This window comes from Pyrus communis, chromosome 2, assembly GCF_041283825.1.
Source record: "Pyrus communis isolate YQ-2024b chromosome 2, ASM4128382v1, whole genome shotgun sequence".
Classification (NCBI taxonomy): Eukaryota; Viridiplantae; Streptophyta; class Magnoliopsida; order Rosales; family Rosaceae; genus Pyrus; species Pyrus communis.
Genome location: NC_142566.1, coordinates 16,812,471 through 16,825,260, shown reverse-complemented (window position 1 = coordinate 16,825,260; position 12,790 = coordinate 16,812,471). Strand labels below are relative to the sequence as shown.

The 12,790-nt window shown below is 38.1% G+C and overlaps 2 protein-coding genes across 2 annotated transcripts; one reads left to right on the top strand and one right to left on the bottom strand.

The window, feature by feature from the left end:
* The first annotated feature begins 4,503 nt into the window (after positions 1-4,503).
* On the top strand, positions 4,504-7,414 carry LOC137748253 (putative pentatricopeptide repeat-containing protein At5g65820). The gene has a single exon (XM_068488376.2). It carries the CDS (start codon positions 4,616-4,618, stop codon positions 6,536-6,538), a length of 1,923 nt encoding a protein of 640 aa, XP_068344477.2. The 5' UTR covers positions 4,504-4,615; the 3' UTR covers positions 6,539-7,414.
* Positions 6,865-8,432, bottom strand: LOC137748256 (putative pectinesterase 29). The gene is made up of 5 exons (XM_068488380.2): positions 8,206-8,432; positions 7,964-8,123; positions 7,609-7,827; positions 7,165-7,403; positions 6,865-7,027 (listed from the first exon to the last, which is right to left on the bottom strand). The coding sequence occupies exons 1-5, from the start codon at positions 8,430-8,432 to the stop codon at positions 6,865-6,867; spliced, it is 1,008 nt and encodes a 335-aa protein (XP_068344481.2).
* Between the last annotated feature and the right edge of the window lie 4,358 nt (positions 8,433-12,790).

The window sequence follows — 12,790 nt, the reverse complement described above, 5'->3', positions numbered from 1 at the left end:
ATCAGCCAAGGCACAACAATTGGTATCAGAGCTTTGTTGGAAGCTTTGGTTCATTGAAGGTTCAGATTTATTATTCACCATGATGACTACAAACATGTCGTTTTCAGTTGAGAAGTTTAATGGGAAGGGCAGTTTTACTCTCTGGCAGATGAGAGTAAAGGATGTCTTGACTCAACAAGGCTTGGTTAGAGCTTTGAAGGGAAAAGATGGGAAGCCTAAAGAAATGACAGATGACTAGTGGGAGGAGCTGGAGTCGCGTTGTGTTAGCACGATTCGACACTGCATAGCTGATAACATTATCAACAATGTTATGGATGAAGATTCTGCGCCTGCACTGTGGGAGAAGTTGGAAAAACTCTATATTGCTAAGAGTTTGACCAACAAGTTACATCTGAAGAGGAAGCTGTACAAGCTGAAGATGGATGAAGGCGGGAATCTCATGGACCACATGAATGTGTTCAATGGATACTTGGATCAATTGAGGAAAGTTGATGTTAAGGTTGAGGAAGAAGATAAAGCCCTCTTACTTCTTACCTCACTTCCAGATTCATATGAGAATCTTGTGACAACCTTATTGCATGGAAAAGATACAGTAAGTTTGGAGCAGGTGCAGGCTTCTTTGGTGTCTTATGATACACAAAAGAGGAAGACCATTGTTGATGGTGGGCACGAGACTGCTTTAGCTGTTCAAGGTTGGAATCATGGAAGAAAATTGGGATGAGGATTTGAGAGAGACAGCAGGTTCAAATCAAGCTCCAAAGGCAAGGGACCACAATGCTATGACTGCAAAGAATTCGGGCATAAAAGGATAAATTGTCCTTTGAGAAAAAGAAAGGATGATCTTGGTCCAGGTAGCAGCAATTTTGTGGCGGAAGACTTCGAGTATGCCCTCTAGGTACTCGAAGCAACACATCTCCTGGTGATGTATAGTCTCAAGTGTTGCAGGGGTTTTGCAGCAGGTGGAGCTATGGGATTCACAGGTGATGAGATGGTCCTGAAGAATGAGAAGTGTGAGGAATGTTTGTCTGGCTCGACGGGTGTTGCTAGAAATGGGTGCACTGACAAGTTTCCAAGTTGCAGACAATGAAGAGGAGGAAAACCTGCTGGAGGAGACGAGGATGTGTCGAGATCCTGTCTGAAGCTAAATGTTTTTTTTTGCTTGCAGCAGCTGCACATGCATTGGCAGTGACTGAATCGGAATAGGACCAACGAGGTTGATTCAGAGTGTGCATGCTGGTACGTAAGGCCAATGGACTTTGGTACAATTTGGCCAAGGTGGAGATTGTTGGATAGTGGCCAAATTAGGCTAGGAAACAAAACAAAATTGATGAGGGAACATCATGATGAGGATTATGTTTCCTTGTTTTGTGGCTTGTTTTGTGGCTTATTTTGTGGCTTAATTTGCTCCTTGTTTTGTGGCTTATTTTGTGGCTTAATTTGCTCCTTGTTTTGTGGCTTGTTTTGTGGCTTATTTAGTGGCTTAATTTGCTCCTTGTTTTGTGGCTTTTTCAAAGCCATAATTATTTGGCTAGGATGAAGAAAAGCATAAAAAGAGATGGTGAGAGCATTTGGCTAAACAAGGGGGCAAGGGTGAGAAAAAATCTAGAGAGCTAGAGTGAAAAATCTCTTGTGAAAGAACTCTTGGGGTAGAGTGAGGCTCTTGGGAAAATTCTGTGAGAGGGTGTACAAGGGATATGAGATTGGGTTATGTCGATTTAACTCATGTGTAACTTGTACTGTTTTTCTCATAGTGAAGAGCAATATCTCTCCGAGGACGTAGGCAGGTTTTTGCCGAACCTCGTAAATTTCTCGGTGTCTTTATTTCTTGTATTTTAAACTATTCAACTGTGGGCTTGTATGTTGGTGAAGATAATCAGCCAAGGCACAACACGTTTAACTAGTGTTTAGCATCTTTTAAAACATTGACTAAGACAATATATTCGTTTTTGTTTAATCAATAATATTCCGAATGTTTGCCGGACTTCTTGCTTTTGTCCCTCATCACATTTGGAAATTCACCAATATCGTCCTCCACATTTGGCTTAACATATCCATGTCGTTAATTTATCAAACTTTCAGTTATATACTGGGACAATTTGCCAAACCATACCAATCAACCACCAATGAACATAAGTCAAATTTTATAGGTAGATAACAACTATTAATAATACCATTGTGATTAACGAAACATTAGGCATTCAATCCTATGTGTGCATCACTTGTAACGGTAAATATTTCCTTTTAGACTTGATTTAAGAGCCAAATTAAAGGACATTTTACTCTTCCACATGCACACACAATGGTGAAATTAGACATATTTGGAATGGAAAGTTCGATTTTGATCATAATGGTTAATAAATTTAGGACTCGTTTGAGATTGCTTCTGTAAAAAGCACTTAGTAGTGCATCCTAAGAGCAGTTCCAACGGGGAACTGATAGGCCGGCACCCAAGCTTTGCACTCTAGCCATAGGCTGGCACCCAGCCCAAGCCAGGCAAGAGACCGGCCCATAATCGACAAACCCATGGACGGCCTACATGACGCAGGCTGACGTCAGTCACTTTTGTTTCTTTCTAATTTTTTGTGCCAGAGAGGGAGTTGTTGTGGAGGCTGAGGAACGGAGCTGGTCGAGGCGGGAAAGGGTGTCGGGAGGGAATGAGCCACGAAGGGAGAAGGCAAATCGCCTGAACGTGATGGCCCGAGTTCGTCTAAAAATCTGAAGAAAAAAAATGCACCGACAACATGTTTGCATCAACGCAAAGGTTTCCAACACGATTTATAAGTTAGAAACCATAAGAATAGGATTGAGAACTTACCCAGGTGAAATGCAAGAGATTTCACCTAGAATTGGACCTTGAACTCGTTGGAGTTTGTCCGTTTTCCTTTGTCGAAATCACATGCAGGGAATTAAGCCCTCAAATTAACCACAAAAATTGCAACACAACAGGATTTAAAGCTCAATGACACAATACAACGATAGAAACATCACCTGGGTTAGAGATTGAGATCCCAAGCTCTCGGCTTCAATGGTAGGACCTCGCACCATGCATTGATGCCGCATGCAAGGCCATGGTTGGGTTCCTTGAGCTCTAGGGATGACAAAAATAATATTTTGTGTTTGATTTGTTGAAGGTTTTGAAGAGGAAGGAGAAGGAGAGCTCACGGGAGTGAGCTGGAAAAGAGAAAGACAGGGAGAGAAAATAAATAGAGAGAGAGAGAGAGAGAGAGAGAGAGAGAGAGAAAAGAGAGAGAACTGGTCAAATGAGGGGAAAAATGTCATTATTTTAAAGGTCCAATTGGAGATGCATTTTATTTAATCATATTTTAATAAAATGGACTAGGCTATTTTTTGTTAGGGATGGAGATACATTTGGCCTATACTGTTTATTGAGGTCTATCACTGTTCACTGAGTGGATAAATGCGCTAGGTGCTGGCGCATTTGTGTTAGGGGTGGAATTGCTCTAAAGAAACACATAGAGGTTATTCTACAACCCAAAAGCACTTCTTAAAATTTTCTTGCAAACTTGGTAGAAAACGATTTTTTTTTTTATTTTAACAAATGATATTATTTACATTAAGGAAGTGAGAGAATGGGCTAAGCTTCACAATGGGCTAGCAATAATATGATTCAAATTTGCTTTTGGCGAGAATTGTTTCACTTACCAGTAAAGAAAAATGATTTTTATTGTAAAAAAAAAAAAAGGAAGTGTTATTGGCACTCCAAAAATCTCATTCTACACTCATCACAAGTGTAATTTTCTTTCCAAATATAGAAAATTTGGAGTGTAGAATGAGATTTTTGGAATGCCAATAACAATTCTCAAAAAAAAAAAAAAACACTTGTATCCCTAATGGAATAAATCCCAAAGAGGTCTTTAATGACCAAGTCTTATTTTATTTTTGAATATAATAATATTAAAGGAAAACTAATGAAAGATTGAAAATTTTGATTTTTAATGATAAGGACGAAATAAAAGGTAAAGCGAATAGTACCAGGATTGACTTTTTAGTGTAAAAATATGATTTTTTGTTAAAGTGAACAGTACTGTAAGTTTTTCATTAAAACTTCCTAATATTAAAGGTGAGGAGTGAGACAAAACAATATAGGCCAACAATAATTTGGTATTCAATTTGCTATTATATAAGTTAAATTTAAGACTTTCTACCTACAAACAGAACAAATATCACTAAACGTCGAACTTATATTTTAAAAAAGGGTGCTATTGACCTTATGCCCTACCTTATTTGTTTTTCTTCTCATTTTGTAATGTTTAAATGAATTTTGATTTGGGTGATATATTACGAAATAAATTTTTAAAAGAAAAAGTAGAAGGTAAACAGCTGAAATTATTAACAATCACAAATATTTTTTTTCTGTTTCAATAAAATTTTCACCGTAAGGAAGTTTTTCAAAGAAAAAATTTAGATTATTCACACTGCAGAATAAAAAGAGAAAAACAAAAAAAACAAATACAAGAAATGATCAAATTAGAACATGTAATTGACCTAATGTCAAACGCACAGTTTAAAGGAAAAAAGCTTCACGAAAACGGACATGGTGATACGAGAGAGTTGAGTTGAGTTGGGTTGGGTTGGGTTGCGGAACCGGATTAAAATGCAGAGGTTGTATCAGCAAACCAAATCTCTCTGCACCAAACACCATCATCTCTCGCATTCCTTCAAACCAAACGCCCCCTCAAACCTTTTCCACACCAATCACAAACCCACCAAGCAAACCCACAACCCCCATGCCTTCACCGAGAGAAGATCCGGCCTCGGGCTGGCCCGCTTCGACACCGACGCGGATACATCCCCAGACGACCCGACCCACTGCGAGTTCTCCGCCGACGTCGAGAAGATTTACAGAATACTACGGAAATTCCACACCAGGGTCCCGAAATTGGAGCTTGCTCTGCACCAATGCGGCGTCGTTTTGAGGTCGGGGTTAACGGAGCGGGTGCTGAACCGGTGCGGCGACGCCGGGAACCTCGGGTATAGGTTCTTCGTGTGGGCTGCGCAGCAGCCGAATTACAGACCCAGTTACGAGGTGTATAAGGCCATGATTAAAAGCTTGAGCAAAATGCGCCAATTCGGCGCCGTTTGGGCGCTGCTTGAGGAGATGAGGAGGGAGAATCCGCAGCTGATTACCCAGGAAGTTTTTGTGGTTCTGATGCGGCGGTTCGCGGCGGCGAGGATGGTGAAGAAAGCAGTTGAGGTGCTCGACGAAATGCCGAAGTATGGGTGCGAACCCGATGAGTATGTTTTCGGGTGTTTGTTGGATGCCTTGTGTAAAAATGGTAGTGTTAAAGATGCAGCTTCATTGTTTGAGGATATGCGTGTGAGGTTTACTCCGAGTATTAAGCATTTTACGTCGTTGTTGTATGGTTGGTGTCGAGAAGGGAAGCTCATGGAGGCGAAATTCGTGTTGGTGCAGATGAGGGAAGCCGGTTTTGAGCCTGACATTGTAGTGTATAACACATTGCTGAGCGGGTACTCTCAGGCTGGGAAGATGGTTGATGCCAATGAGCTCTTGAAGGAGATGAGGAGGAAGGGTTGTGAGCCCAATGCAGCTTCGTACACGACTGTGATTCAGGCGCTTTGCAGTCGAGAAAAGATGGAGGAGGCAATGAGGGTGTTTGTGGAGATGCAGAGGAGTGGTTGTGAGGCTGATGTTGTGACTTACACTACTTTGATTAGTGGGTTTTGTAAGTGGGGAAAGATTGAGAGGAGTTACGAGATTTTGGATGGTATGATACAGAAAGGGTTTTTGCCGAACCAGATGACTTACATGTATATTATGTTAGCTCATGAGAAGAAGGAAGAGCTGGAGGAGTGTGTGGAATTGATGGAGGAGATGAGAAAGATCGGTTGTAGTCCTGATCTTGGTATTTACAACACGGTGATCCGGTTGGCATGCAAATTGGGGGAGGTGAAAGAAGGTGTTCGACTTTGGAACGAAATGGAAGCAGCTGGGTTTAGTCCCGGGCTTGACACCTTTGTCATTATGATTCATGGGTTTCTTGGGCAAGGCTGTTTGATTGATGCTTGTGATTATTTTAAAGAAATGGTCGGCAGAGGTCTTCTGTCTGGCCCACAATATGGTACCTTGAAGGAGCTGATGAATGCTTTGTTGAGAGATGAGAAGCTAGAAATGGCAAAAGATGTTTGGAGTTGCATTGTGACCAAAGGATGTGATCTCAATGTGTTTGCATGGACAATTTGGATTCATGCGCTGTTTTCAAAGGGGCATGTGAAGGAGGCTTGTTCCTACTGTCTGGACATGATGGAGGCGGATGTAATGCCGCAGCCAGATACTTTCGCGAAGCTCATGCGCGGTTTAAGGAAACTATATAACCGACAGATAGCAGCTGAGATCACAGAGAAGGTGAGGAAGATGGCTGCAGATAGACAAATCACTTTCAAGATGTATAAAAGGCGAGGAGAGCGGGACTTGAAGGAAAAGGTAAAGGAGAAAAATGATGGGAGGAAACGGAGGGCCCGAAGAAGAAGTTGGCCTAGTAAATCTAAATCTTTGTAGTTTGAACGAGAAGTTGTGAAATATATGGATCCAATGATCGCTCCCAAATCACAGAGATCGATCGGCCATCATTAACATGAGAAATGGCAGCCATTTCTTTTCGGCTCCAATATCCATCTCATCACGGAATGGGATACAACCGGTTACATCTAAGATTTTCTCATTGTATGAGCTTAATTCTGCCACATTTTGGCGTCTCTCGGAACAAAATATTTGGTGCTTGAATATATCGAAGCTGATTTGATTCAAACTTCATACTAAACGAAGGGTACTTTTTATTCCATTAGCAAGACATGTTACACAAGGTAAGGCGCTAGCTCAAGGGCTTAATTTGGTTGACTTCTCAACCATCCTTCTTGGTCTATGAAAGAAGCTGGATTTGTGAAATATGCCACTTCTTCATCTGATAGCTTCTTCTCCCATGGGACACGACCCAACAAATTGGCTCCAGGTCCTTGACAATTAGCCTCCGAGAACGCAACCGAATCCCTGTTCAGTATCGTAAAAGGAGAACACTCGGACAGTTTAATTGTAATCTGACATATCGGTTTTTAGTTGAAGTGATTAAGAGCGTTCATCTCTGCACCCGAGATCCTGTATTGAAACAAAAACGGAGATAGACTTACACAGGAGCAGGCGGCCACGGGGACCAACCCTCAGGGGTGATGATATTTTCCATGAAGGTGGAGGCAAACAATACTCTCGAATAAGGTCTCCACGGTCTTCCTAAAAATGTAGTACCTGTTCCGTTTACATAGCAATCTTTGAACACAAAACCAGTTGTTTCGTTTGCGACTCTACGGCCTTGTGCTGTAATAAAACCAGTAATCCCTATTCGATCTGTTATCGAAAATATCTGGCATTTCTGCAAACAAATGTGTCATGTAATCGAGTGTAAATACACGAACATTGTGCTAAAGATCAGTAGCGCTAGGCTCAGTCATGTAGAAATGTAAGTCACGATGAACCGTTTCATGTGGGATCGTGTAGACAACCGAGCCGGCCTAGCGCATCTCTGGCTAAAATAATGAGAGAGGGAGAGGGAGAGAGAGAGAGAGAGGATTTTTAACCTCATAAATTGACTGGCCATTGCCCCAAATGAAGTCTATAGCCCCTTCAATAAAGCAATCGTAAAAATAGTGACGGCCACCATCATCAGTCAATGTATCTTGCAAGCTAATAAAACTGCAGTGGTGAAAACTTGCTTTGTCTGCAGAGATTAAGATTGCAGGCGCCCAAGTAGTTTTGCTTCCATCCGGATCCGGCAAGATAAGATGGTCATATGAATTCTGTTAATTAGAACCAGAATTACAAACTTAAAATGCTTAACCCTGAATTTATCTTAGTGTGTGTGTGTATATAACATTCAATATATATATATATACACACACACACACACACACCATTCAATCTTAGATGCTTAACCTTGAATATTATACTTCGCGCCACAAAATTATCTGCGAACAACTTGAATGTAGGACTGCCAATGACACTGCCTGCATCTCCGTATTCGATTGTAGCGGGAAATTTAGGGTCTCCTTCAAGAACGATGTATGGTTTCTCCTTTGGAATCATAACTTTTTCCCTACATATAAGAATTTCATATACATAGTTAGTTTTGATTTTAATGTGCAGCTTGAAAATAAATTAAAAAGAATACTACTTACGTATACACATCAGGGTTAAGGAGGATACGAATCCACAGAGAGTTATTTGGTGGTACAGAATCGATGGCTTGTTGCACTGTGGTAAAATTTCCTCGACCGCTCTTATCGACTATGATGGTTCTTGAAACATCGTTTTCCAAAGCTTTTTTCGTTGCTTTGTACCGTCCCCCCAATGTTGAACCGAAGAGAAGGAGGAGGGAAAATATTGTTGATATAAGAGACTCCATACCAGAACACTGCAAGATAATTATGTTTAGGAACAATGAGAGCCTAATACAGTTTTCTTGGGATAAGAAGAAGAAACTCTTCTGATATGTAGAAGGATAAAAATGTTCAAGTGCTGTGTGTGTACAACTAAGTGTTTGGCTGACAGATTTGGTTAACTGAGCACAATGAATCTGCAATTCTTAATTTGGAAAAATATTTATCATTGAGAGGGAAAGATGACAACATTTTATTATTAATTTTGCTGTTATATTTTACTGGCCTGAGCCTAGAAATTAAAGGGCGTTTAGCAGCAATAATTCTTTTTTGGGCAATAGTTGCACTGTGTTTCCACTTTTATAAAATAGAAAACTAGATTTTAATCCTTAAATAAGATGAAGTTTAGAAAAATGTCTTATACAAGATTAAAAATTGATTTTAGTCCCTAGACTCTATTTAATGCCAATATATGTATTAATGTTTTTTTTTATTTACAATTTTATGGTGTTCATAAATAAAATTTTAAGATTATATTATAAATTTTAATTCTCATTATAGTAAGTATCTTATAAGAAAATATTTTCATAGAGATTTTTCGGTACATTTATATTTTTGCATATTGTCTTATGCACCATTAATTATTTGTAATATATTTAGGTACGAACATTTCGATACGCTAGTTTAGTATAATATGTTTAGGTACGAACATTTCAGTACACTAGTTTAGTATAATACATTTAGATACCGACATTCGGTACACTACTTTAGTATAATATATTTAGGTACGGATATTTTGGTACACTAGTATAGTATCATATATTAAGTACGGACATTTCAGTACACTAGTTTAGTATCATATATTTAGGTACGGAATTTTCAGTACACTTATGTTTTTGCATATTTTCTTATGTGCCACTAATTCATTACAATGTATTTAGGTATGGATATTTTGGTACACTAATTTAGTAAAATATATTATGATATGGACATTTAGGTACACTAATTAGAAGAAGTAAAATAAAATTAATGAATTAAAATGTGTATAATAATAAATTAAAAATTTAATGTAATGACATTAAATAAGATATCTTATAAATATTAAAATAAACATATAATATAAATTTGAATTAAGTACACATTAAGGGACTAAAATTAATATTCAATCTAACACCAGTTTTTTATTAAATTTTAATATTCTTCAAGGATTAAAGTTCAAAAACCCGAGGGCTTGAGCCAACAAATATTTAACCAAAAATCATCCCAAAATGTATTTAACCAAAATAGCTCAAAGTTTAATAAAAAAAACCATCCAAAACTATTGTCCACGGGCCAACAAATATTCTACTGAGTCCATGCACCACCATAAGGACCAAAACTATTGGCACTATCTTAGGAATGTCTCCGCCTCCTCATCTTCTTTTTCCCTTTGTCTTTCCTTGAGCCACTTTCCTCATGCCTGTTCTTCTCTCGCCTTAAGCCATTTTCTTCATATCTGATCTTCTTCCCCACCTCCCCATTTTCTTCCTCTCCCCCCCCCCCCAAAAAAAAAAATCCAACCCCCTACAACCCAGAAAGAAGAAGAAGGAGGAGGAAGAAGAAGAAGAAGAAGAAAAAAAAAACCTAGGTCCCGTTCGCCAGGGCGTGAAGAGGAGGGAAAAGGGTGGGTGCGAGGTTGGGTGTGGAGGGTGGGTGTGGGGGAAGACAATTGGTTTTTTCTTTTCTTTTTTCTGGGTTGCAGCAGATAGAGGGAAGAAGAGGAAAGAAGATGAAGATGGGGGAGAAGAGAGAGGGCGCGGGGTGAAGGGACAAAGTTTTGTGTATATTTTTTTTTTCTTTCTTTTTCCTGGGTTGCAGCAAGTAGGAAGAAGAGGAAAGGAGATGAAGATGGGGGAGAAGAGAAAGGGCGCGCGGAGGGGGGGGTTAGTTTTGTTTGTTTTTGTTTTTTTTCCTTTTTTCTAGGTTGAAGCAAATAGGGGAAGAAGAGGAAAGAAGATGAAGATGGGGGAGAAGAGAGAGGGCGCGCCGGAGGGTGGGGAGAGGATCAAAGTTTTGTTTTTTATTTTTTTCTTTGTTGCAACAGGTAGGAAGAAGAGGAAGGGAGATGAAGATGAGGGAGAAGAGAGAGGGCGCACAAAGGGGAAGTTTTTTTTAATTTTATTTAACTTTTCTTTATTATTTTAATATTTAAAAATATATTAAATGATTTTTTTTAGTTTTTAATAATATTTTAATAGAAAGTGGGTCCTGAATCAAGCCATGTCAGCATTTAACTGAGAAATTAACAAAAAAACTGATGGAGGTATGACATTGGCACAAATTCGTAAGATGAGGTATGACATTATCATTTTAAAAAGATGAGGTATGAAAGTATCGTGATACCAATAGTTGAGGTATAGTAAAATCTTAATAATATTCTGGTGGTGGCCGGGGGGGGGGGGGGGGGGTGTTGGGTTGGGTATGGTGCAATAGCATCTTGATCCTCAACTCCTCAACTTCCACCTTCAAAGTCCCATGCGAAAACAAGCATGGTCAAATAACCAAGAACCAACATAAAATTATAAAAAAAAATTGGCGGAACTTTCCCTAAAAATATAACATTCATCATAAGTTTTGAACATTTATATCAATTTATTTCAAGCAACCAACCAACATTTACAAGAACAACCAAATTATAATAAAAACTTAATTCTACTAAGCAACTATCCCTTGAAACAAAAAACTTACGTAGAACCCAACCCTTCAAGGCCACAGCCGACCCCCGAAGCCAACCCAACCCAACCCGAGAGCCCACCCCCAAACCCCAACCTAAAGCCTACACCCACCCCACCCCCACCCAAAATCCAACCCTAAACTCCACCCATCACCTTATACCCGACCCCAAACCCTACCCCTAAACTCAAAATCAACTCAAAAAACTCATATTAATGGAAAAAAATTAAAATTTAGGGAGAGAATACTTTTTGGCAAGATTGAGAGTGAGTGAGAGATAGAGATAGGAGAGATTGTGAGAGAGAGAGAGAGAGAGAAGATAGTGAGGTGTGAAAGAGAGAGGGGAGAGTGAGTTAGTGAGAGTGAGAGATAGAGAGATTGAGTGTGAGTGAGAGGAGATAGTGAGTGTGATAGAGAACGATAGAGAGGGAGATGGTCAGATTTGGAGAGAGGGAAAGAAAGAGGAAAGGTGAGAGAATAGAGAAATACATTGAGAAAATTGTGGAGGAGTTAATTGGCAAACTACAAATGTTGGTTGCACTATATGTGTAAATGTTAATCATTAATTAATCGAATTACATTTTATCACCTATACGTACTAGAGTTTTGTAAATCAGAATTAGAATTACATCATCCATGATATTAGAATTTCATCGTAGAAAGTGTTTTAAATAATAAAATAATTTTCGTTTGCAATTTAACATGTAAAATTAAATAAGAAAGAAAATAAATAGAGCTTACGGACGAAATATTATGATATTGTCACTCAAAGTTAAAAAAAAAAAAATTAAAAATAAGAATAATTCCTTTCTAAATTTAAAATATAAATTAATAAAAAATAAAAGGTTTTCAAAAAATAAAATAGGAAATGATTTTTTTTTGCAATTTAAAATATAAAATCAAACAAAAAAGAAAATAAATAGGACTTAGGCGCCATAATATTGGGATGTCATAGCGCAAAGGCTTTGGAAAAAAAAAATTAAAATAGGTAATGATTATCGTTTATAATTTAAAATATAAAATGAAATAAAAAAGAAAATATATACTATTTTCTTATACAATATACAATATAAAATGAAATAAAAAAGAAAATAAATAGGATTTCATGGCACAAAGTTTTTTCATAAAAAGTAAAAAGAAAAAAGAAAATATATTTTTACAATTTGAGAAACACAAAATAAATAGGGTTTAGGCGATGAAGTATATATCGCCGCACAAAGTACTTTTTCTAAGAAATAAGAAAAGGAAAAAATATTTTTACTATTAAAATATAAAAAATAAATACAAAGAAAATAAAAGGGTTTATGCGGCGAAATGTTGGTATTTTCTTAATCAATTCAAAGTATAAAATGAAACAAAAAAGAAAATAAAAATAAGGCTTAGGTGACAAAATATTGGGAATCCGTCGAGCAAAATCATGTTATTAAGTGAAAGGCTAAAACTAAGACAACGTTAACCAATGGTTAACAATTCTTGATTTGGATAATTTGTTGCTCTATATTATGTTAAGCGTCTACCGAACATAGATATGTCAAGTAGGTTCAATTGTGCTATGTTACGCCAATGCTGATAAAGATGATATTATTGGTGCTCAAGTGCGTGGAACGTTCATGTATTACAACCACGAGAGATGAAACAATCATAAAGAGCCCAACTTCCTCACCAATGTGCT

Bases quoted from the DNA above. Each gene is read 5' to 3' on its own strand.
- LOC137748253 (XM_068488376.2), top strand. From the start codon at position 4,616: ATGCAGAGGTTGTATCAGCAAACCAAATCTCTCTGCACCAAACACCAT.
- LOC137748256 (XM_068488380.2), bottom strand. From the start codon at position 8,432: ATGGAGTCTCTTATATCAACAATATTTTCCCTCCTCCTTCTCTTCGGT. The intron at 8,124-8,205 runs GTAAGTAGTATT...TCTTATATGTAG, and splicing joins CTTAACCCTGATGTGTATAC to GGAAAAAGTTATGATTCCAA. The intron at 7,828-7,963 runs GTTAAGCATCTA...TCTAATTAACAG, and splicing joins CGCGAAGTATAATATTCAAG to AATTCATATGACCATCTTAT.